The sequence below is a fragment of the Apostichopus japonicus genome, chromosome 20, assembly GCF_037975245.1.
Source record: "Apostichopus japonicus isolate 1M-3 chromosome 20, ASM3797524v1, whole genome shotgun sequence".
Lineage (NCBI taxonomy): Eukaryota > Metazoa > Echinodermata > Holothuroidea > Aspidochirotida > Stichopodidae > Apostichopus > Apostichopus japonicus.
This window is the reverse complement of record NC_092580.1, coordinates 14,160,414-14,186,862: the sequence shown is the minus strand read 5'-3', so window position 1 is coordinate 14,186,862 and position 26,449 is coordinate 14,160,414. Positions and strand designations below refer to the sequence as shown.

Sequence of the window (26,449 nt, the reverse complement as noted above, 5' to 3'; positions counted from 1 at the left end):
TTACTATATTGTGGAATATAATGTGTGCCATTACCCTATATACATAAACATTTCTACATAATTTGTATTGTGGACTTGTAGTGTACTTTACAAGTCAAGAATATTAGTGTTTTACCAAAAGGGTTACCATCCCCCCCCCCCACTCCCCCATTCCTTCGAACTCCCATTTCTACCCCAGCTATCAAGAGGCTTCAAAGATAATTCTCTATTGTCACGATTTGTGTCGTGTTTCTCCTGCGATTTACTTGTTTAATTTTCAGCCATCTCTCGATATGAAGGTGGTAGGTCAAATGGGAAAATCTGTTTAATTATGCATGTCTACATAAATTAATAATCCATCAGTTTGAATATTGCAGAAGAACAAAATATATCCAAATGCAGAGAATTGGTTCATGAAAGCAAACATCTATATGTAACCAATTAAAACTGATTCATATATAATAGTTCTTAGTTGATCCTTCTCCTTAAGTAATAAAACGGAATCTGATGATATTGCATCAAGTAAAGTGATTGCTTTAGTTATGTCCCCCACCATTATTTTACATTATGCTGTCTATACAGGGATCTCCTATAATAGCAGCTCCCATGGTATAAATATTATCTCCAAATTACACGGTATCGAAGACAATTTGCCATTCAACATCGTAAGGCTTTATTTAGACCTGTGATCTGCCAACGTTTAGGCCAACAAGCCCGGGGATCTGCCATTAGGATTGAGCCAAACCAATCCAGACCCTCCCCCCCCCCTTACCCATCCCTCAGAATCAAATGCTCACATTAATGTATGAAAATTACTGTAGATTCGACTAAAAATAAAAATCACTCTGTAAAATTCCAGCTGGCAAGGTAGGAAAACTGTTGACAGATTTTCCAAGAACTGGAAACATTATGCAACCCACTGTACGACTCACTTTGGTTAGCATCCAAAGGTTACAGATCCGTTGACGTAGAGTCATTAGGAGTCTGTACATCATCTATGTAATGATTTACACAGATACCGCTCAATCTATGTAAAGGATACTGTATATGTTTAAATGTCATCTGGCTGCTTTAATATGCAATATTAGCCTGACACTACCACGATACCCAATACAATGAGTCCCATATACCTTTTAATGTAACATCAGGGAGCTGCTACTCTAAGAGTAGCAGCTCCCTGGTAACATTGTCTCCTTCTTTTTCATGAATAAACATGTTTGAGGTTTTTTTGCCTATTCACACTATCATGTTCTAGTACCATTACCGCTATGGATGCTATTAAAGTAACCCATAGCATTTACTTAGGCATCTAATCTTTCCTGTAAACCATGGCATTTTGTATGTTATACACAAACAAGACAAGTGTTTGATTTCTTGAGGAAGCTACAGTATAGTATATACCCCCTTAACTGTACCTTTAATAGGCAGGCATGCAAGAACCTACTAAATAAAAGTGCTTAAATACACCAACAGTTTGCCAGTCAAATATTTGCGTAAGTGATAAAACACTCTGTATCGGTAACAAAACCTCTGTGCGTGTGGAAAGTCCAGAATGGCATAAAAAGTGCATGCTTTTAGTCTCACTCCCAAGAAAATATTAAATATAAAAAAATATCTATATATTTAATAGATATATATATCATGATCCTTCAAATTTTGCTCTGAACTGCTGCTGGGAATAATCTACTATATTATCACATGATAATGTGCTTTTTGACATTAATGATTGAACTGAAGTAAGGTACTGAGAGTTTCTGTTAACAAAAAGTGTGATAAAATATCAGGCATTTGTATTAGCATTCTCGCCATTCTAATAATTTTGCAAAGCACTGCGCCGCCGCAGAATACCGCTCTGGATTACTCTGTATTCCCTGACTAAAAAGGAATAAGTCCAGAGGAAAACTCAGAATTTACTTCATTCCAGTCTTGATGCACTTTGTGACTGATGAAAGAGGAACACACATTCCAAGCATCCTCGGGTGAAATTTGAATCCAATTCCTGACATGTGTCGTTCTCGAGACATTGACAATTGGATGATCTTTGCACCGTTTGTAACATTCATCAGTGAAGTTGAAGCAAACAGGTGTGATGTCATAGTTGTACATCAAGAGCAAAATGTTTTGTTTTACGTGGACATTTTTCAGTTTATTGCTTTGGATTTCGATAAGGTTTCGACTCTCCCAAAGGGGATGTGAAGTCAACAATATACAGATTTCTGAATTTTGTATATAGTAGGCCTACATTCATACCCAAATGCATCCCAATTTTTTAAGAAGAGTTTTGTAAAGTTGATTATTTAAAGAAACAAAAGCTAAAAACAAACTCTTTGACTCTGCTTTTTATGACATCACACAGTTGGTCTCTTCAATTGTTTCAACTTCACTTCTACTGCAAAAACATCTCAACATTTCAAGTGTGTTGTTATCTCGAGGACTACGAATTTCAACAGGATGCTTCGGAACGTCTGTTCCTCGTTCGTCTGTCAATTTCTGTAAATTTTTCCTCTACAGACTCTAAATCTTTTAAATAGACATAAAAACACTGTCATTGAACTAGTAATTGGCATCCTGAGGGCCTCCGATGTACCACGATGACAAACTCTCCAAATGAGAGGTTTTCTCACAACTAGAGTCCTCATGGATTATAGGATGTGACTCTGGAGAGGAACTTCAACTATAGATTCAGTAATTAGTTCTTACAGGACAAAGTCCGTTGATATTTACTGCATCATCTTGTGATGACAAAGAAAGAAGTCTGCTGTCTTAATAATGTCTCGATGATCAGTTAGCGGGACTTCCAGAGTTTGTCGCTTTTAATTCAACCGATATGACTCTAGGATATCGTGAACGATTATGAAAATGGGTAGTCACATAATGTTTGAATAATTAGCTATTGATTAATGTATTTTAAGCTCTCTTAATTTAACAGATATCACCTGAATCAAAAACAAGTCACAAAAACTCACCTTTGGTCTGTTGGAGACCTTCATTTTCGGCACCAAACATAGTTTCTTAATTTCCTAATTTGTGTGAAAAAATTCTCTCTGCTGGTCGTAATGTGTATTCCGAATGTGTCCGATCTACTGATCCGTACGATTCGGTTGTCATTTCGAATAAAGTTGTCACTAGTTGTTTATCAAACTATATAAAATTACAGCGCTTCCTTGCTCGTTACCTCACTAAAGGTTTTAATTATAGTCGCGTTTGTCTTGTGAGTGTTCGCTGAAAGTACCAAGGAAATCTTGTCTGGCCTTGCATGCAGATGTGCATTGACTTGAAAAAATTTTCCGACGTAAGTGGATAAGGAAGCAGTTGTCATCAATTAATTGCTGGTAATTATATTGTGGGACCATGCAGAAGGATAACTGAACCAATCTACTACTGAGCTCTCCCCGTGAAAAGAGGATGGATCGGGTTTACGGAGGGATGTAGATTGATACGTGCAGAGGCTGTGGTTAGGGGGTTTACAGGTTCGGCTTATTCCATTTGCACTTTCTCCCAAAATTTGCTGTTTTTAGATTGACCCACTTTAAAAACACATGATAAATGTTTTGAGAATTAATTTCAAAAATTTCAAAAGTATTTTGAAATTGTACAGAAAAAAACTTTGTAATAATATGCCACAAAAAAATGTGTCAAATGTTGTGGGGCCAAAAAAATTGAATGTAGGGTAGCGGCGATTGACCTCCTTTAAGTTTGCTGTAATTTAGACAATCATTGCATATTTTTAATGTTGCATTAGCTTGATATGGTACTTTCTCAATTGAGATTGACATCGCCAATTTGGAACAGTTATCACATGTATGTAGGTGTGACTATTGTACCAAAATGTGTGTGGGGGGGAGGGATAAACCTTATTAACTATTTTTAACTCAGGAAGTGTGGCAGATATAGACTCTATGTGGAGTATGCCACCTTAGGGTTATATATGAAACCATTAACAATATATTATTTGACACAGTTTCCATTCTATAAATTCTATTGTTATTGTATCGTAAGTTCCCTTAATTTCATATATTATGCACGATTTTCTGAGCTACAATCAGGCAAGTTTCTGTTTTAAATAATCTAAAAAGCAAATCAACTTTTTTTCACTTTTGTTTAGTCATTGTTTTTGCTTTCATGTGATGAGGAAATGTTTAGTTTATAAGAAAATTGTCATGTCATAGATTTTGAAGAAGCTATTTCACCAAATCATGACATTTTATTTGTCTTCATTATAAAGTTACAACATATTTACGGTAGAATAATTAGAACTAAACAGACCTTTTCCTCTCAATTGTTAAACAGAAAAGAAAGTTAGCCATAACTTTACTTTTCATTCTTGGTCCAGCGGCTGTTCTTCTTGATATTTTTCCCATAGCTACTTCTTATATTTTGCCCTTTTCAAGTTTTGATGATTGAGGAAGCAAAAGTTACTTTTGTTGATATACAGAACAGTACAGGAAAAGAAGAAAACTTCCTCAATACTGATTCTAGGAAATAAAAGACCAAGTGCAAAAAGACTTTGATTCAAGTGATATCAAATATATAGTCTGTGCTTAGTAATAATAATACTATAATATATAATAAATAATGTGGTAATAATATTAATAATATCAACAATAACAATAATGATGATGACAACAACTACAATAATAACAGCAAAATGTTGGCATGGTCTGTTTAAGAACATGATCAGAAACAAATCGCGTACAGTATTATTTCATCACAGGATCAACTATTTATGTGTTTGAATCCAACATGAAGTCTTTCAAATTCTTGCAATTATCTCACAATTTCTGATAATTCATGTGGCCAAAAAACTAGATAGAGAGATGGGGGAGGGGCGGGGGGGGGGGGGGGTGGGGGAGAAGGGAGCAGTGCTTATATACAGTAACATAACTATACACCAAACTATTTGGCGACATTTAAAGCTCTTTTCTGCCATCAGTAAAGTGAACCCCCCAAAAAATTGAATCATAATTCAAGGAATATGCTTGATTTCCAAAAAGTAAATAAAATGTTGGACACCTTTAGGACTTGACTGGATTTCGTTCCATTTTGACTTAACTATTTTACTTACCAGTTACAATTCCTTGAGATATCTGCACAGTACATTTGCTAGCATTACATATGATTAAGATGTGTTGGAGATCGTTCACGTCGACATGGTAAGTACGTCCTGGCTTCAGCATTCTCTCCCTCTCTCTCCACCTCTCTCCGTCTCTCCTGATCAGCTAAACAGCCCTGGATGATGTACAGTACGTGTACCACACAATAGCAGCAACGCTAAACAGCCCTGGATGACGTGCAGTACGTGTTTAACACACAATAGCAGCGATCCTAACGTAAAACTTAACCTGTTGTGAACTTGAGAATGTCATCAGCTCCTTGATTATTCCACTCACTTAAATTATCACACGCACACACACACACTAGTGATGAAGTTGAAGTGCTGCGTTCGGGTAAATTTCCTATTCGATGCACGGTTGCATAACCCAATCGGAATTTGTCAGGATGTTAAGTAATTAAAAATTGTAAGCTACATCGTTCATCTCCACACAGATACAGGTTTTCGTGTCATTATTGATTAAAAGACTTATTAGATCTTGTATGAAATATCAAAGTGGCCTATTTATGAAAAGTCATCCTACTTATACTTTCCCAAATTACCCGGCTTATACAACTCAGCTACCATACATAACCTTACCCCATCCCCAACCCACCCCCTCCCTCCTGTACAAACACACATGTAATATTGATGTTCCTTCAATGTGTGTTTTTCAAATGAAATTGTGCATCATCATCATTATGTATTTCAAAATTAACTAAGGCACAGCATGAGTACAATTACTTTGAAGAGTGCAAATGCTGCAAAAAGGGACTAGCTCAAAATACCCTTTTTTTCCCTTCTTTTTTTGACGACTAGCTCCGTTCAAAATAAAATTTAAAATATTTTCTGAAATATGGAAACGGGATGAAATGTTAACCTTAAAAATTTCAATATTACACAAGTTGTAAATTCTAGAGAGGCATGAAACAATGTCACAGGGTACATAAATTGACATGTACGATTGACATTGTCATATATATATTAATGATCAAATGATTTATCAACTTATTTACTATCATTTAAAATTTTGTTTCTACACCCCTGTCTCCATGGGCACTGATTCCAGCACAGACGTAGGCCTACTAGGGTAAAAAAATACTCATCCCCCCCCCCCCCATTTTTTAAAGTAATTTGTACTTCATTCCTCTTAAACAGTTAGGACATGTATATACAAGGAAAAAGAAATGAGAAAAAAACTTTCTCAAGATGTTAAAGATGAGAATGTCACATTAATGTGGCTTCTGTTCAAATATTTGATAGTGGGAGGAATTTTTCTGTAATGCTATAGCACAAAACCTGCTGCTTTTGCATACCACTCGAGGCTCTGGAGCCTAAGCAGGAAAGGCTTAATTTTAAACACAACCAGGGTTCTATTTACAGGTTATCCTACTGGCATTTTCCTCTCTGGCCAAATAGTTGGTTGCTAAAAATAACTTACTCATTCTCAGTTTGTTTATGATCATCAGAGAGATTGCTTCTGGTCAGTTTGAAAATTTCAATTCCTCAAAAAGTTGACAGATAGTTCACTTGGCTTCAATTTTGTTTATTTTAGGTGAATTCTTTTCACAAACTGCCATACTTTGTATCTGTGAGACGGTCACAGTAGATCACTGTCCCCCAAACACACACCAATGTCCCACAAACCAATGTCCCACACACCAATGTCCCACAAACACACCAATGTCCCACCAATGACACCAATGTCCCACAAACACACCAAAAAAAAAAAACTGCATTTCAACTCTGAGACCATTGCAAGTCTTGCCTGAATAAATTTCCACAAAGATGGGCTAATTTCAATACCAGTGCCTAATTCATCGTTAATTGGTTTCAGTGGTTGATTTTATTCCTCTCTGGTAACTGCCCTGTTAGATTTTTTTCAAACTCTATTGGTATTATTTTTATCGTTATTATTATTGTTCTTGTTCTTTTTAACTCGTATTGAGCTCTGTTAATTATGTTTTCAGTTCGTTTGTCACATTTAAACAAATTTGAAAGAACAAAGAAATTGTACATTGTAGAAAGAACGATATTCGACCAGTTACCACAGGAATACACAACTTGTGTTCTCTATGGACTTTGCTATATCCGAACTACCCTCCTCCATTGTCCACCAATAGTTGATGGTGATATCTATTTTAAAAGAAATTCTCAAGAGTTGGTGAAACAGAAATATCCTGACAGTTGTTTGAGTTGAATTGAAAGAATTAGCTATGTGATGCGATCCTAGCCAATTGTATGCCAGGTACTACTGCTTCAGACTGACACTGGGCCCAAGCAAAGGAACAAGGTTAAAGGGTGTGAAGACTCGGGCAAAAAGAAACGTCTAATGCCGGTAATGTGACCTAGTTTGGTATGAGGTGTAACAGAAGTGTTAGACACCACCATCGATCACAGAAAATACACACACAGCTTGCTACCGTCGGTAATTAGTCACTAGTGTACAGTCAATACATGCAGCTACGGTCAATACCCACAAAACAGTGTACATAGCAGCGATGGACACCTCAGGTCCAGATAAAAGATAACAAGGTATCACGTTTCATTACTGTCTGCATTTTGTAGCGGCAAGAAAAAAACTTCACTTGCAAGCAAAGGAAAGTTTTTTTTTTCAGAGCTTGGCACGCTGTTTGCGGCGATTCTTCAATGCCTTTAAGTATTGCAAACAATTAGTGAGATGCTGATCATCACAGGACTTGTATTCCTGCATGTCTTTAGCAGATAGGTTTGAATCCCTGTTCAAAGTTAGGCCCATTAAGTCTTGTATTTGCCTTTTCAAAAAGCTGCAACGATTAACTCGTACAGTGTGATATGCGGGTATTTCCACAAAATATACAAACTTCCAGAAATACACCATTGCAATATCTACCGATGGATTCACAATGAGATATATTTCAGCCTCTTAGAATTGGTTAAAAATTAGGGAAGACTTCTGTCATGTTGACAGCAGTGACAATTTGTCTTTCATTAAAATATGGGGCGAACTAGTGACAATCGGGCAAGATCCAACTAAACCATAGATAGGGACGTATATGTGAAGAGTAACGTAGCAACAGTCATGGGTCTGACATGTCACTTTTACAATAGTATAGGCTACATACATGACAGTCAATAGTTGTGCAAGCTTAAGTGCTGCAGAACACAATGGCATGTAAGCAATGTATACAATTATGTCCCCAAAAAATCAGAAAAGTTGGTTTACATTTTTCCTAACGCCCTTAAGAACATAGGAAAACATTAGAAACCAAGTTTGCCAAAAGATTAGCACATAAAATATGCAGCATTTGAGATTGCCTTAAAGAGACATTTAATTGGAGACTCCTTGTGAAACTTTGGGGAGAGTTGTGGTGTCTGTGTTGAGGTAATTGTACCAGAGAGCTGATAGAGTACATAGCAGCTACCTAATTGTACTAATAGTGCCACCTGGATGTACAGAAGCAAGGACATGTTTATTAGTGCAGACCAGCTCAGGTACAGCTTTGGATAAACACAATAATTTCACTACAGAATTTGTTTTAAGCCTATTGGTGAAAGAGCTTCCCTAATCCTTTTTCAATGTCAAATTAATATGATTGACAGTTTTTTCTTTTCCAAATTGGTTTCCTTAATATCTATAGTGGCTGCTTCTTACAATTTGACAAAAGACCATTCTTGAATGTTAGGCTTTACACTGAGGGCAAGGCCATCAAAGATTATTTTCCAAGAAAGTGAAAAAAGGCAGTTGGTAAGAATTATTGGCAAGAAGGTACCTACAGGCAGAGTAAAGGATGACATTCAATGATTCAAGGATATACAAGGAAATACAAACTCAACCATCATTATTAGTCTGTGTGTTAAAAATAAATCCCTCGGACTCTTTATGTAGTTCTGACGGTCACTTATTAATTTTGCATAGCTTCCAAACTGAACAAGATATATCTTAACTATTAGGGAAAGTTGTTTTTGACACAGATCTCTGTTATATAGGTCAAAGATGATGGCTATGTAAATTTTCGTCGGACCCTTTGTGTAGTTCCGAAGGTCACTCATTAATTTTCAAGGGCGGCGGAAGCACTTTTAATCTGGGGGGGCACCAACGTCGAAGGGCACTTTGCAGAAATTCGATTGGACTGATGCAGCCTGATATTTAGTACCCTTTATAACTCTTATTGTATTATCTTATTTGCGTATACACATCACTCCATCAACGCCACCCCCCCCCCCTCAAGGAAACAATGCATACTAGCACTGCAGTATCTAATGTGCAAATTGGGAAACAAGGAAAAAGACAATATGAGGTGAAATCATTATAAAGTCCAAGTCCCTGCACACGCGATCGATACATGCATGAAAGCAAATGAAATATGTCAAAATACTGAAAGAAAAGTAATTTTCTATGTGTTTTTCAATGGTTAAACTGATATTATTATGTTCATTATTATTGTAACGACTTTCCCAATAATTATAACCAATTTGGAAGGGTTATAACACGGCAAATGATTGTATGTTATTGGCATGCGATGTAATAACCAACGCATGCCTATATGATATGCACATTAACATGTTGAACGCGCGTAGCGCACACAAAATTTTGGTAATATTTTTCGGGCAAGTCGTTACAGCCCCCCCAAATCAAATTGGGCTCCTACGCCTGTGGTAGTAAACATTTAAAACTAACCGAAATATTTCATTCGACGTGGGTTTCGCTTTGTAAACTCTTTTTTTATTTAGAAATTTTTATGTAGAAAAAGGGCACATTTTTAATCTGAGGAAAAGTGGGGGGGCACGTGCCCCCCCCCCCCGGTTCCGCCGCCCTTGTTAATTTTGTACAAATTATTCAGGAATGTTGCATTAAATAACTTCAGATCTGAGACATATCATACCACCTTAAATTGCAGAAATTGTAAATGTTTGCTTATCTGTAAACAATTGGCAATGATAATTGTGGGTTGTCTGTTAACGTCTAATAGGTCTTGCAAAACAACAAGAGTTATGATGACTAGCCAGTTAAGAACAACTTTGAGTGTTGTTATGTCTTATCAATGAAACAAAAACAATTTTTATAACTACATCAAAAATTTGGCAGACAGAGTCTCTGCAGTAAAATATCCTTCCAATTCACATAACCTTTCTCTATATCAAAATTGAAGATGATGTCACAGGAATGACCTTTGATCTTAAAGAAATATAGAAGCAAATTGTTTTCTTCTGAAACCACAGTGTGGCAACAACTGTTGCCATTCACCCCCACATTTGTTGTTGGATGTTACAGCTAAATTGCTTTCACACTTTAAAGGTCTCAAAAGGCTATGTTTCTGTGACTCAATCAGTCTCAATCCTTCATCTTTATGAACACTTAGAATTCACCTTTTATTTATATCACCATATATTCGCTGCAATAATACAAGCAACCGTTTATATTATTTATATGTAAATGTGTTCATATGTATTGATATGTAAATGATACATTTGTATGTATTTATATGTAAATGACACATCGTCCTACTTACAAGAATGTATCATGTTTTAATCTGTAAATCCCATTTCTTCTTCTCCTTTCTCCATCAGAGGAAAGTTTGTTCTTCGGACTAGACCCATCACGCAATTGAAACCTACATCTACAGTTCACTACCAAGCACAGAGGACCTACAGGGCAGCGCAATGTCAAGAATTAGGCAAACCGCTGGTGTTGGCCCGTTTACCATCGCAAGAGCTTCAGTCAGGACAGGTAAGAGACTTGTTTATGAATGCAGAGACACCTAGTATCCTTTGGGGGGAGGGGGTGGGGTGGGTGGGGGTAGGGGTAGAAGGGGATTTATGGCTACCAAATGTCATCTGGATTAGGGACATATCTCTGTTCATACACTAATTCAGTACTATAATATTATACTATTGGCATTCAGTGGAAATTTTCCATCCAACCTACCACAAACTGCTCAAAATAAGATTGGACTTGATTATTAGTATAAGACGAAACTCATAGATTTTTACACCAAGTGATATGTTTAAAAGAAAGATGGAAAAGAGATTACTTTCTTAACGTACCACTAATATATGACTCCCATAAAGAAACACTTCTTCAGACAGGTTTATAAAGATTGAGACATCAAATTGTCACAAGAGACCCACCCCCCACCCACCCCCTGATGGCAAAAGCATTTGCCAAGAATCTCATCAATAATCCAGAAAGAGACAGTCATAGGATTGAAGTTGACCAATCAGACACCCTCCCATGATTCCAACCAAAAACGATACCGATAAGTAATTCCTCAGCATTTTTTTTGAAGACGGTTACTGGCGGCAACCCCCTGAAGAACCAAAGTCGTAGGGTTCGGGGGAAAGTATGTCTGCAAAGCTGACACTTTAAAAGAAAAGAATTCAAGCAAAATAAGGCAGCACCAGGATTGGAGCCTGCAGCCCAATTTTACCCTTTAAATGTTTGGATCCGGGTATGACATTATTTAATATCTCTTCACGTGAAGTATTGAATAGTAATCCAAATTGTTTCAACCATGGTGGAATTTTTTCTCTCAGCTCTGAAACTTAAAAAAAAAAGAACTGAAGGAATTAAGGCACCACCAGGATTGGAGCCTGCAGCCCAATTTATTTTTAACCTGTGAATGTTTGGATTCATGTATGAGATAATATCGCTTGATGTTAAGTAATGAATATTCATGCAATATTTCAACCATGGTGGGTTTTTTTCTCTTGGCTCTGAAGGTTCGTATCAAGGTGTGTGCCGCAGGTGTAAACTTTGGCGATTTGCTGATGATACAAGGTGCCTACCAGGAGAAGCCACCACTTCCATTTGTAGCAGGTGCGGTCATTATTTGTTATTTTTGGAAACCATATAAATCATTGGTGCATGCACTCCTCTTTCGCATTTCTCAAACTTTGCTTCTCACGGAGAACACAACAGTTTTGTCTCCTTGCATGAATTTTTACCATAACTAAAACTGTTAATTTCTTCAGTTTCTAAGAATAACAACTGTTTCTCATTATAGTCAAAAAGTCTTTGGTCTTAATGAAGGTGGTTGTACCTTATAGAATATTAAAAAAATAAGAATGTATTAAACATTTTGTTCTTGATTTCACTCTTCTCTCTAGGATCAGAACTAGCCGGAGAAGTCCTTGATATCGGAGACGATGTTACCAATTTTAGAAAGGTACCGTTGTATCGATTCAGTTGATCTCTATGTTGTCTCTGGCCATTTAAATTAACAGAGAAAATTGTTAATGATGCTTTTAAAATTTACATCAAAACTATATCTCAATTATAACTACATCAATTAATTCTAAAGAAATTTTCATAACAAAACACATTCATGAGCTAATGTATCAGCGATGTTGAAAACTGTAGTAAAGTAGCAGTGATACCTATATAGAGCTGTCTCTACTTATAAGAATGTTTTTGGAATAGAGACATTTGTCATTTGAACTTTACACTCGCTCTGGGCAAATTGGTGTGAAATTTTGGCAAAAATGATGGTGTGACTATTTTTACTCCTACACCGTGTTTATATAAACTTTCAAGATAGGTACAGGTTGGATCAGTATAATGGAATATATAATAGCATAATGGAATACCCATACCATAATGGAATTGCTATATGATGATAGAATACTAATAGCATTATGGAATAGCAATAGCATTATGGAATAGCAATATGATTATAGACTAGCAGTAGCATTAAGGAATAGCAATGGCATAATGGAATAGCAATAGCATTATGGAATAGCAATATGATTATAGACTAGCAGTAGCATTAAGGAATAGCAATGGCATAATGGAATAATAATAGCATTATGGAATAGCAATAGCATAATGGAATAGCAAACAATAGCAATAGCATTGTGGAGACTAAATTGGCAAAAGTATGTCAGGTGGTATAGAAACAATCAGTTGGAAATCTTACAAAGCATAACACTTAATTAATTACAATAGCTAATCAAGATCTCCGAGCATTCATGTTCTGCTGACTGTATATAACATGTGACATTAAAATGAAGTTAAAACACAACATTATACACATCTAACCTGACACCTTTGGTTTCCTGTCTCCATAATAACTACTGGACTCTCTCGCTATACCATGTCATATAGAGGAGGGGATCCACAATCTTTAAAGGAATGGGGTGTGACCCTTGGGTCGTTAAGGATGACTCTCATTTAAGGGGTATGGGGGTACCTCCAACAGGATGAAAAAGAACATTTTAGAGATGAAATGTTGCAATCCAAGACATATTTAGGCCATAAATTAGGTCTACATGCAAGGTTGAACTAGTAACTACTTTTTTTGTGTGGGGTTAAAATTGGGGGGGGTGTACACCCCCACTCCTTGGATATGTGCCTGCATGATATACAGTTGGGGGGGGGTATTATCGTGTACGGTAAACCCAATCAAAGATAACGAGAAAGGGGACTTACATAAATGCATAAATCTCCTCAGTTCTTATAATTTCATTTATGTTTTTGATGGTAATACATGCAATTGCGTCAACCCGCATTTCCTACATTTCTTTTTTTGCGGGAAATGTTTTACTTTTTCGCATATCTTACAGTTTGCTCAAATCATTAGGCTTACTTTGTTATCACGCGATCGAAGTTGTCCATGCGTGTTAACGAGGGTCAACTTTTGGTTTGCAATTGGGATTTTGATATGGCTTCCTCATACAGGCTTTGCCGTGGGACTTGGTTTTTGGATGAATCGAGAGTAATTCCAATCATTTGAAACCTAATAATTGATCATGTAGAAGTTTTTCGGAAAAGGCATTCTTTTATAGATCTAATTTGTAGAATCCTATAGTGAAAGATTCTGGAGGAGCTTGGCCTCGGGTCGTTGAAGTCGACTTCTATGTGAAGGCGAATAGGGGTGGGGAGGATCCTACCCCAGAAAACAAATAAAAGATTGGTCGTGACATAATACATTTTTGAGCCATATTTAGGCTGTATATCATATATATACATATCGATGGAGACAGTCTCTATTAATGTAATGAAAGTATCTAAACATTCATGATGCTCCCTTTATGCACGGTCTTAAAACAAACATACAAAAAAACAAAGTGAAAGAGGGAAAAATATGACACAAACTGTAGGACAAAATGAGTGTGACTTACAGAGGGCCTGTAATTCTATTTGTTAATTATATATATATATATAAATATATATATATATATATATATATATATATATGTATATATATATATATATATATATATATAAATATATATATATATATATATATTTATATATGTATATGTATATATATATATGTATATATATATATATATATATATATATATATATATACAAACATACTCTTTGTTTCACAAGTCACAAAGAGAATGTCTGCAACATGGATTATGAAATTGCATGGAAACCTATTCACAACCTGACCTGCTGATTAATTAATGTTTTGCTTACAATAGTAATGATGTTGGATGTACATTCGTTAACCCTTCATTGATTCATAGCGCAATTGCCAACTACTTAAGCAAATTAGATGTGAGAAGATAATTGTTGTAATTAGGATCTGCCAAGAGTCCTAATTGTGAAGGCCGGTTAAAAGGACATATGTGCATCTGGCAATTGATTTCTTCTGTGGACTAGTTTTAATATATTGCAGCCATTGTTTTTATTCATTATTGAGATTACATTGTTTTCCTAGTTGTTGGTGACCCCCTTATGTTCCTTTTATTAGGGAGGGTGACAAACCATTTGAGATAACATTCCTTCCCTACCAATGTGTTTTATATGTATCATGATCTCCTAAGCTGGTATATGAAGGACCACAGTAAGTGAAATTCAGCCATGGAGCAAAGGATAAATTTGGATTGCAAAATATTTCTAGAAGATGAAGTCAACCCATTTTGTTGTTTGATTAGAAATACTATGAGGTTTACTTGCAACTGCTGCTTCTGATAGAAAACAATGCAATACATATTCATGTCTTTAGGAAGAACAGATAATGGTGTATGTGATTACTATACTCACTGTATTGTGTTACCATGTATGAATATGCATGGTAACATTACAACAAGAAATATTGCCATAGTAACTAATACAATCAATAATGTGTAATATCCATATTTTCCTTGAGAGTAATGAGACAATTAAGCTGACATTTAGCTGAGAGGAATTTACTGGTTCTTATAGTTGTCTCGATTTAATCAATTTTGTTTTTTTTTTCTCTTTTATTCCAGGGGGACAGAGTGGTCGGTTTGACTTTTAATCTTGGTGCGTTTGCAGAGGAAGCAGTCTGTAACCAATATGTAAGTCATTTATCATTACATAATACTTCACACGGACAATAGCTAACCTTACGTAGGCCGTGATTGTCGTAACAAGAATGATTCTTAAAGATGCATGGTTCCCCTCCTTGGATAATGTTATGTTAATTAAACACCCGGTCATCAATAATTTTCAAAATGAGGTGATGTTTCTTGTCCAGGATTTCACTTTTCCTCACAACATCAGCACCAATACCAAGAGTGAACTAGCAACCTAACTAGCACTGTACACCCTTAGCAACTGGTCACGCACAATCACACAGAGAAGAAAACCGTTCTGCTCCGCGGGTTTGCGGTCAACGAGTAGACTTTCTACGAATTAGTGGACTAACTATACTAGCAACTCTCTTTATGGGTTTTGACGATGTAGATGTCAAGTGTTTAGTGTGTAATCAGGGAACAATGAAACTTGTAACCGCTAGCGATGCTGAGAACCGAAATGAAAGTACACAATGTAACTGGCATGTATTAATTGATGATGGATTGGCATCTCCATATAGAGTAGTCCTTATTTTATGATCACTTATCCTAGACGTCTAAATATAGAACAAAGTATCGGTTTCTGCAGAGAGAGTCATCTCTCGGTTTGCAAAAATACGGCCCACTGTGTCCTCCCCCCCCCCCCGGTCAGTGGACTGTGGTCTTCAGAACACACCCTTCAATTTATAGACTCAAAAAAAATTGAACTTTCTCGTTCGTCGAGATAAAACTGTCATTACCTTTAGTTAGGTTTGCACTCGTCAAATTCTCTGTGTTTATTTTCTCTGCTTCTTGGCTTACATATCTCCACACAACATCAGCACCCTTTGTTCTACCCTGCCTAGAGTGAAATAGAAACCTTGGTAACACTGTACACCCTTAGCAACTGGGTTACTACGGAGTCAATGACATTCCACCACATTCACCCAGATTTATCTAAGAGTTGTTTTTTTGTTTCCAGTGGATTAGTATTTTTTACTGGAAAATTGAAAACAATTTCAAACAGAATAACAGGAAAGAGGAAACTGCAAGGCGTTCAAATATACCTTCAATAGCTAGGATTTGCCTCAAGAAATGAACACAAATGATATGTGCTACAACATGAGTAAAGCCTGTATTAATTAGTTTTTATATTGGTACAGCATAAATTTTATTTCTTTTGCTATGTTTTCATTTCCTTGACAAAATAGACATACACTCATAATTAAATAAACAATGTAGTTGTGAAAGGAAATGTTGTAAAAAGTGTTGGGGCCGAATAGAGAAAAATACTCTCATGTGGGAAATCAAAGAAAATAAACAACAATGAAAACTAAAAAAAATAAAACAGTTTCACTTTGAAACTACATAAACAATTATACACCAATCTGTGAGAACCCTTTCTTTATTTTCCTTTATTGTTTTTTTTTAGTTTTTAGTCAAGGTTTTGAGATTTGATTCTGTTATAAAAGAAATGGAACTTTTCCTAAGTCATTCAGAAATCTTAATTTTCACTTATAAAATGTTGATGTTTGCCAGTATTTGCTGCAAAATGTCACCAACATTTGTTAGCGCTGGCGTTCAAAGCGGGGTCGCCAAACAAATATGGAAGGAAGAAAAGAAAATAGGTGAGATTTGTGGGAAAAATAAGGGGAAAGTTCTTTAACATCAGTTAATTCAAAAGTATTGTTTAAAGGGAAGTGGATACTCCTTCCCAGTAGACCCGTACTCCATGCCATCACATCCACCACTGTAGGATCAGCAAGATGATGTAGGGGGAGAATTAGGCTGAATACCAGGAGTTTAGAAGATGTTCATGTGCAGATTGCTGAAACTTATGTTTAAGTATGTCGTGTAATTTGAACAAAAAACACAATAAAACATTCTTAATACCTTCCTATTTTATTGATGTTTTTTAAGGAACTCTGGCATATTCCTAAATCCATCGACTATGTAACTGCAGCCTCTTTACCTTGTTCGTACGGGACAGCATGGCTGGGCTTGACAAGAAGGGCCAAGGTGCGAGAAGGGTAAGTCAAACCATTTGGAATACATACAGTGTTGAAGGGGATAGATGTGGGGACTCGATCGTGAGGCTCAACTTTACTTGGCTCATTTGTATTCACCCATAACTCTGACATTAGCATTAAAATTAATAAGAGAAAAAACTTTTGTAAACAGACCGCCTACCTACTGTACATAGTATCTGTACTAACGCCAAGGTCTAAAGGTTAGAGGATCTCGATGGGTATTATTTTGTATTATCTAGCCAGCCCTGCCTGCCTGCCTTCAGTTTAGTCTGCCTCTGAAGACGATCCCGATAGGATCAAAACTTTAGACCCTTTAAGTCAACACCCAACCTTAAATTGACACAGTATCAATTCTGAATACCAAGTCTCTTATGATTTCAGTTCCTGAGTTATCTGTACTTCATAAGGGGTTAAAAAAAAACACGAAAAGCTTTAAGACAGTCACCATCTTTGAAATCCAGTGACGCGACTTCATCTGAATAACTTGTGATATGAACAATATGTTGAGAGGTGAGGTGGTCTCATGTCTGCTTGATCCTACATTAATGTTTAAAAACATGAAACAATGGAAGGTCGGTCGCCACCAGTCTATAATTGCCAGCTTTGTAGGTCATTGGTCTTACCATACTCTTACCAAACTTGCATTCTCATGCAGTAGGAAGGATACACTACTTAATATAAAACTATGACAAAGAATCATATCTGAACTTATTGATTCACTTTTTTTCAATGTTGATCGACTTACCTTATAAAGCAAATGTCAGTAGTTTACCAGTCCCAGTAAGCTTCTGTACTTGAAGAACTCGTTTACCCCAGGAGAAGTTGTGACAATGTCTGTTACTAGACTAAAATAACACAGAAACACTCATTAATGTAACTTGTAAAAACACATTTGTCATTGACAACCTCAGTTTGTCATAGCTTGGTCTGATCTGATTGTTTCCTCTTAAAGACAGTTGGTTGTCTTTGATTTTTGTAAATTATTTGCAATCGAACCATGTTTCAATATCCACCATTCTACACATGTTTGAAATGATACAACACGTTCCATTCAAAGAAAGTTACCAGTTTCCTTATTTCCTGATCCAAAAAGCTTTTTTTCTTTTGGAGAGGGAGGGGGGGCAGGGTAATTAGCCTGAACCATCTGACAACAATTAAGTGTTGTTTCTTTGTCCTTTTATGAAAAGGGTTATGAAAGGGGTTGTAGGTTAAAAGTTTTCATGTTTTCTTTAGAATATAAAAAGACTGTCAGTGTTGAAAACAACTATTGTGGCAATAATACAGGAGTTGTTGAAACAGTGTTGTTCTCAGCTCTGATCAACGTTGTCCAAATTTTGCAACTACTTGTTTTGAATGCATCGTATAAAATACTCGAGTTACAATAGAGATATAGGACAAAGGTCATGAAGCAGTTGTGTATTTCAAAATTAAAACCAAACGACAATCATATGAGTAGGAAATAAACTGTCAATGATAGATACTCGTATGGACTGGAGGATAGATACTTTATATTGCAATGCAAACTAAGTTTTCAGAGTCATAATTCAAGTAGCGTGTGTTTCAGTTCTCTCGTTACGAGAGGTTTGGAAGAGACTACTCTCAGATGTTTCTCGTTTTGAGGGTCGTTGCTGCTAATGGAGGATTGTTTGTACCGTCAATGTTCAAATGCTAGATGGCAAGTCTTGGGCAGCATTGCCATGGGGACCCCGAGTTGGATTAACTAGTCTAGTCCAGTCTGAAGATAGTCACTGCCAGTGATATTCCCAGCTGGAGTTGAGTCATCGGCTCAATTTTGCCACAAATTAGACCATAGAGGGAAAATTAGTAAGTAGTGTAATGTGTAAGTAGTACTGTTATTTTCTAGTCTGACAACATCAAGCTAAGAAACTTGTGGTAACCACCCTTTACTACCCACCCTCCTCACCATTTTTTGCTTTTTTTCCCTTCTTTTTGTTGGGATGTAACTTTAACATATTTTTAGGCTAGATTAGGAATCACTGCAGGGGATGTTAAATGGCGTTTGATCATGAAGTACAGTTTTAAAGCAAGAGGTTTCATAAATGCACTAAAAACCAAACAGGCAAACAGGTTATTTTTACAAGATGAGGATGTGAAAGGAAATCAAGTTCACATGGCCGACAACATCAACACTATCTCATATAACAACAATGGAGGTAGGACTTCCCGTATCATAATGTTCTCTACTGAATGTTTCTAACCTTGCGGTTTTATTCAGCGTTTGTTACACTTGTAACAAACAGGTTTAACATGCAAGTCAATTATTGACTTTCGTTTGATTGCCTTCTGTTTCGAGTCCGGCCGATTCTTTTACTTTCTCTTCCTGTTAGAGTAAGTCATAAAAAAACAATCTTGTATTAAAATTCAGGGGCGTGTTAACCTGTACGACTTTCGTGTTTAGATACAGTCTTAACAATCACGTCTTGAATGGCTTAAAAAGGCCCTCGAATTAAAGCATTAATAAGAAAATTGTAACAATGGCTTTTGCTATATTCAGTGCAGCTTGCGCTGTTATGTTGTGCATGTGAATGGGTGTGCATATAAGGAACATATGCAGCTCTGCTGATCAAAACAAATTCATCTATGTAGTGTTATGATAGCAATGATCAAAAATAGTATCCAACAAATGCTCCATAGAACAATAAATTTGTTTGAATTGAAGGGATAATTTCTGCTGAGAGCAATTACTAAAGAAGATGGACCAAACTTGAACAGAACTATATTTAGACAGCTTCATCTTTCTTCTCTAACGTTATTGGTATCATATGCCAGATTATTAATACAAACATATTCAATTAGGTCAGCAAGTTATTCTACTGCTGTTTCATCCAAGAAACAATTGAACCTCATATCCTCTCTTCCACCCCTTCTCTCCCTGTCCTATCCCTTCCCAGAACACATCCTCCCCTACCCTTTCCCTCCCCTTCCCCTAACATCCAAAAACAAAAAAATAAAGCTGAATTGTTTCAATTGATACTGCAGTAAATTCATATTTATGTTTTATAGCTTATTAGGTGTCTACCTGAAAAAAAGCATCTGTTTGTATCATATCCTCACTTCCAGACACCAAACCTAGAAAGCATTTCAGAGTAAAATTTGCTATATTCTGCCATCTTTTGGTACCCAGACAAATGACCTCTTCGGTGTTTTTATCTTTAAATGGTTAACTACGAAGAACAAAGTGAAACTGTAGAAACTAACAGATTTGGGTTATAACTTACAGAAACATACTCCATGTTGTTGTTGTAAGATGCTGATGTGTAGTCAGCGTAATTCCTGTGATTTCTTATCTCTTTAGTTTTGATTACTCTTTTCCCTGTTTTGGTTCCTTCTACAGCGAGACTGTCCTGGTTACTGCAGCTGCCGGTGCTGTGGGTTTAGCAGCTGTTGACCTTGCTTCTCATGTCCTTGGAGCAAAGGTTAAGAAAACGTTTCACTATTTATTAGTTTTAACATAGCACTAACTTGAGACTCCACTCCCACCTCCCTGCCCCCCCTCAAAGAAAAACAAGACAGAATGTTGGCAATGAATTAAATTTCATAGAGATAATTGAATTTGTATAGAAACTGACAGATTTTCTGTCCATTTTTGCCTGCAGTAAACATTAAACACTAATCTTATGTTGGTATATGTACTTGCTCGGAAGCATCAGCGATGAAACATGTCATCTGATTTCATAATCACTATTTAAGTGGGTCAGGTAAGGGGTTAGCGTAGGCTGTATTTTCTAATTACCTACAGTTGCAATAAGACCTTCACTACAAGTTGATATCACAAGTCTCATGTTACAAATATGATATGCATGAGGGAGACATTCCTCTGCCATTTTGTTTTATGCTGAGTATAAAATGTGATTAGTAGTCTTCAGCACATGTCAGTATGAAATGTTACCATGTTTGTTTAATCACCACAATTTTTTTTTCATAACTAAGCTGTGTGCCAAGAAAATAGTGGATTGATACTTTAAGTTCAAACAATGTTACCCTTACCATCATATTCAGTTTTCAAGCTATCTTCATTACTTACAAAGTTAGCCCTGAAAGGCACATTGATATATTATAGTTCGCAAATCAAAATTTGATGGCATGCCCCTTTTACACTTTAGGTGATTCAATTTCTCTTTTGCAAGCACCTTTATTTATCATCTCTCTTTCCTCTCCTCAGGTGATTGGGGCAGCTGGGGGTCCAGAGAAATGCCAGCTTCTCGAAAAACGAGGAGCTTTTGCAACTATTGACTACAAAACGGAGAGCATCCGAGACAAAACCAAAGAAGTGACCGATGGAGAAGGAGCTAATGTCATCTTTGAATCTGTAGGAGGAGATACATTTAAACAGTGCCTTAGAAGGTAAACAGAATTGCTCCCTCATCCATCTTCCACCCCTGCCCTCCATAGCTCACTCCTTCCTTCTCGTCTACCCCACCCTCCCTCCTCCCCCCTTCTCCCCCCTCTCGCACCAGCTCATCTTCCTCTCCCTAAATATCTTCTTATGAATAAAAGTTCTAATTCCAGATAAGTTAAGACAAGTGCATTTTCAGGACATCAATTATCAGACATGCTATTACTTTGTCAGGCAGTGGGGTTTTCAATCATAGCTGGATAATTAAGTTGAAAAAGCCTCTGGAATCTAACAGAAACTGCTAAGACCAGTTGGGCTTTGACAGTTTATAGTCTAAGGTGCTTGGTTTGTCTTAAAATGAAAGCACCCTGAAGCATGCAGCTTTAATCCCTTGTAGGTTTTAAAATACACTATGTTAATGGTTGTGATTGCTCTGCTATTACACCTCTCATGTCAAAGTTTTCAATAGATTGTAAGACTACTTTAAAGAATATTTTATGAAAACTGTTTTGTTTTGACAAAATGTTGACCCTCAGAAATATCATCTGCTATTCATCATAACATCTTTTACTTTCAGCTGATATTCTCATGTGTAGTGAAATCATTTTCTAAAAGTTGGTTTCGACTTCTTGTAATTTATTTCGCAAACTGACCAAGGCATGACAACCGGTATTAGCCGATGGACTTGGTTTAATTTCTGAGTTAAGAGTAACATGTAAGCACTCTAGTCACTGCCCTTCCCTTCTCCCCTTTCTTCTCTCCCCCCCCCCTCCCCCTCCCAAATACCTTCATCACGGAAAGTGTTGTCCATCACATACCTTAACTAAGATATCCTAATAAACCATGTTAACTGCATAGCCAAAAATTATTCTGTTATGTGGCAGGAAGGAAGAAAATATAACTGGCATTGATTAGTCCCTGAATCTGTGAAACCATGCATGATTTGAGTATACATGTTAATATTCATTGCATACTCAAAGTTTGAATATGCAGACTTTGATCTGCATACTCAGATCAAATCAAATATCTGTGTAGTATTAACTACACATCGTGTAGTTGAAGGGTGTGAAGACTCACGCAAAAAGAAACGTCTAATGCCGGTAATCTGACCTAGTTTCGAATGAGGTGTAACAGAAGTGTTAGACACCACCATCTATCCCAGAAAATACACACACAGCTTGCTACCGTCAGTAATTAGACACTAGTGTACAGTCAGTACATACAGCTGCGGTCAATACCCACAGCACAGTATACAAACGATACAGCGATGGACATCTCAGGTCCAGCTAAAGATAACAAGGTATCACGTTTCCTTACTGTCTGCATTTTGTAGTGACACAAACAAAACATCACTTGCAAGCGACAGAAGGTTAACTTTTTCAGATGGCTGCACGCAGTTTGGGGCGAGTCTTCAATGCCTTTAATACAGATCAAATGATGTATTAGATGAATTTCTCTCCCCCATTATTACTTTCCTCTGTCTCTCACAGCATTGCGTGGGAAGGTCGCATTATGGTCATAGGTTTCGCAGGTGGAGAAGTTCCTAAAATTCCAGCTAACATACTTCTAGTGAAGAATGTATCAGCCATTGGCTTCTATTGGGGGCAGCATGCACTAAAGGACAATGCCGCTTACAGAAAGTCTGTCGAAGACGTGTTCAAACTGTGTGACCAAGGCAAGATCTCTCCTCACATTGGGAAAGTTTGGACACTTGACCAGGTAAAATACAACTGGACATCATTTAATTCATTTATAAATTTTTATCTCCAAATTTAAATTATTTTGAGAGAGAGAGAAGATATTAATGTACAGAGTTTTCAAAAACTTAGGGCAGGACTAACAAGACAAATAAATAGACGGTCCTATTCATAAAGAGAGGAGAAGTGTAGCCGTAAAATATGGTTAATCAAACAAAGTAGGACAATTGCTAAATGCACTCTTGAACTCCCAAAAAGAAAGAGTTGGACGTTTCCATGTGTTCCCTCAGACCCAGACCAATCAAGTACAGTAGTATCTTACTATTTAACATGTTTCAGGAAACTGACCGACAATTCATTGAATTTGGGACTGTAACTATGGAAACAGCCTTCATTCTTTGCATAAGACACCGGGAATTAAACATTGTCTCCATGATAGGGACATGATCATCATTGAATGAATGAAACTCTAGTAGATATGGTTATCATATTGCAAGCAATCAGTTGATGTAAATTGAGAAAATTTTCCAAGTTTCAAGACTGTTTATCTGCTAGGAAGGACCTCTGTACATAAATGTTTATCAAGCCAATCATTTCACTGTTCTGCAAACTTATCCTTTTTTTCCAAGCTAGTGTTCAGTTCAAGTTATTAAGCATATCAGTATGATCTTTCCTTCATATCTCTCTTCGCAGGTAAACGAAGCTTTTCTTTCGGTGAAAGATCGCAAATCTACCGGTAAAGTCGTGGTGAAGATGGATTAGTATTATTTTAGCGTTAATATTAGTAAATTAAGAAAATTGCCAATGTTATTAAGTTTTTTTTTGTGATAATTACAATACTGCCATTCAATGCTCATAATGAACCATTAATATGAATATTGTCATTCATTATAAAGATTATGATAAAGAATATATAATATGTCACCAAAGTAAGATTTGAGAACTTTTGTGTTGAAGGTGGTCAGATGTCACAGCAATCATGTTTTTTTTTTTGTTTTTTTTTAGCATTATCTAACGATTCTTCAAGAAAGATGAGCTTCCTAAAATTTACCTAAATTTACCACATTTAGCTAAAATTTACCTACTGTAGTTTTTTTCCAAATAATACCATATTAAGGAAAAATTTTTTTTTTTTATGGTATTTACTCTTCACTTTTGTCAGATTTGATAAACTGTGGAGAATTTAAGCAATAAGTTAGAGTTATGTACAACATTTTGAATACAACTCATCTTGTAATGGCTAGGGATACTTCTTGGTTTGAGCAAGTCTTCATTGCAAGACCACTTTTGAGTGCAGTAAAGCATGCTGTACTAATGCGGAAAATCAATCGATTGAGTTCATTCCTGTTTGCTCAACAAAAACGTATCTATATGATATGATATCAACATTTACTTATCCATGGAAAGTACACATATATCTATAGGAATTAACAACATTCTAAATCGGCCAGTTAGGTTCTACTCTGCACCTTTACAATCTACTGGCCGTGATGTGGATATGCAAACAATTCTAAGGTAGAAAGAAGCAACCCTGGTTCCTCAATTTCAGTTGTGCTTTTGAAGAATCACCCTCTTGGATAAAATTTAAGAGACTGATGCTGTTAATTGTTCATCTGGATTCTGCTTGCCTTTACAAGAGAAGCATATATCAGGTCTTTTAAAAAGTATTTGTAAAATTCAAAAAATGTTTGAGGTAGCACAATCAGTTTACAGTATGTTGATATTCTTTATCATATAGAGTTGAACATTTTCTCCTACAAAAAGAGGAAAGGTGGCGGGGGGGGGGGGGGGTCATGGTGGAGGGCATTCTTAGATGAGCCAAGGCTGTGAGAACCACAACTGCCTCTTTGTTCATTCTGTTATAAATATATGTAACGAGTCGCCTCATTTCAAGTCATCGCCAGTAGCTTTCCTAACTCCTGACTGAGATGAGTCATCGACATAAGTCATCATATTACAACAATGGTTCACTGTGAAGAGTCAATGACTTTACAACTGCACAAATAAGGCAAAGAATAAACATCATCACAGATCAGGTTGTTTACTTCTGGTTCTTTATATATTTTGATACAAAGACAAATTTTGTACACATGAAATCATCATCATCATCTCCCAAAAAAGAGATTAAAATTCTTCCAACATTTTACAATGACTTATTAATTATTTTGTACTATTCTCTTGTCTTGTTAATTATTTATGATTCATTAATTACCATAGATACAAAGAATGTTGACAGAGTACTAATAGCTTACAAACACAGGCTTCCCAAAGTTAAGAGTTCCATACCATACCCCCATTCTCCGATCCAGGAAAGACAAGCCAACCACTCACTGAACTGTCATCCATGTGGTCAACTACAGACCTATAACTTTGGGTTTATACTGTACCTAGAAATTATGGTTTGTTAGGGTTTTTTGGGGGGTTTTTTGGGCCTTTTTCCTGATTTTGTATTTCAGAGCGAGTCGCAATATGTTATCATAGCATAACCTAAAAAATCCAACTTAATCCAGTTGAATCACAAAATGTGTGAAATTAAGGTTTACTTAGTTATTTTCATTCATTACTATCTAGGCGGCAAAAAAAGAAAAAAATACCAATGTATAAAATCAAGTTAAAATATTTTGCTCTTTCAAACTTTTGTAAATAATACAAGAAACAGAAATATGAATTTGTGATATTACTTCATGAGCTACTCCATATTTGATTCTTTTGTTACAAACAATTTAAGCTACGTCTGCTCTCTGAAGTGAAAAACTAATGCAAGAACAGTAAAAGTATGTCATACCATTGAGATTGGTAAAATTTGAAAACTGCTAGCAGATACTACGTTATGATAAGGAATCCAATCATCTGATTTGATCTGCGATAGCTAGTCACTTAACAAGAACATATTTCTTCCTAGGACTTACGACAGATACAGTATGATATTCATGTTGACCCCCTGATGCTGACATCAACTATTAGAAACTACACTGTATGTTAAAGGAAGGATAAAATTTTGACGGTCTCTCTGTGATTCGGTGGTACTATGTTTGTGATTTTTGAAATTCTCACAGTTGTT

At 36.3% G+C, this 26,449-nt stretch overlaps 2 protein-coding genes across 3 annotated transcripts in view; one reads left to right on the top strand and one right to left on the bottom strand.

Moving 5' to 3' along the window:
- The window catches only part of LOC139961970 (FYVE, RhoGEF and PH domain-containing protein 2-like), a 119,259-nt gene extending 116,259 nt beyond the window's left edge, over window positions 1–3,000 (bottom strand). Inside the window, exon 1 of the mRNA XM_071961722.1 lies at window positions 2,946–3,000. Coding sequence (XP_071817823.1) covers window positions 2,946–2,985 — 40 coding nt within the window. The 5' untranslated portion in view covers window positions 2,986–3,000. The remainder of the gene's footprint in view (window positions 1–2,945) is intronic.
- LOC139961974 (quinone oxidoreductase-like protein 2 homolog) overlaps window positions 1–25,895 on the top strand; it is a 40,972-nt gene extending 15,077 nt beyond the window's left edge. For both annotated transcript variants that reach the window (XM_071961731.1, XM_071961732.1), the window contains exons 2-10: window positions 10,622–10,781; window positions 11,774–11,870; window positions 12,161–12,219; window positions 15,260–15,328; window positions 17,225–17,334; window positions 20,690–20,771; window positions 21,518–21,699; window positions 23,182–23,410; window positions 24,082–25,895. In XM_071961731.1, the coding sequence (XP_071817832.1) occupies window positions 10,622–10,781; window positions 11,774–11,870; window positions 12,161–12,219; window positions 15,260–15,328; window positions 17,225–17,334; window positions 20,690–20,771; window positions 21,518–21,699; window positions 23,182–23,410; window positions 24,082–24,150 (1,057 nt within the window). In that variant the 3' untranslated portion in view covers window positions 24,151–25,895. The remainder of the gene's footprint in view (window positions 1–10,621; window positions 10,782–11,773; window positions 11,871–12,160; window positions 12,220–15,259; window positions 15,329–17,224; window positions 17,335–20,689; window positions 20,772–21,517; window positions 21,700–23,181; window positions 23,411–24,081) is intronic.
- The last annotated feature ends 554 nt before the right edge of the window (window positions 25,896–26,449 follow it).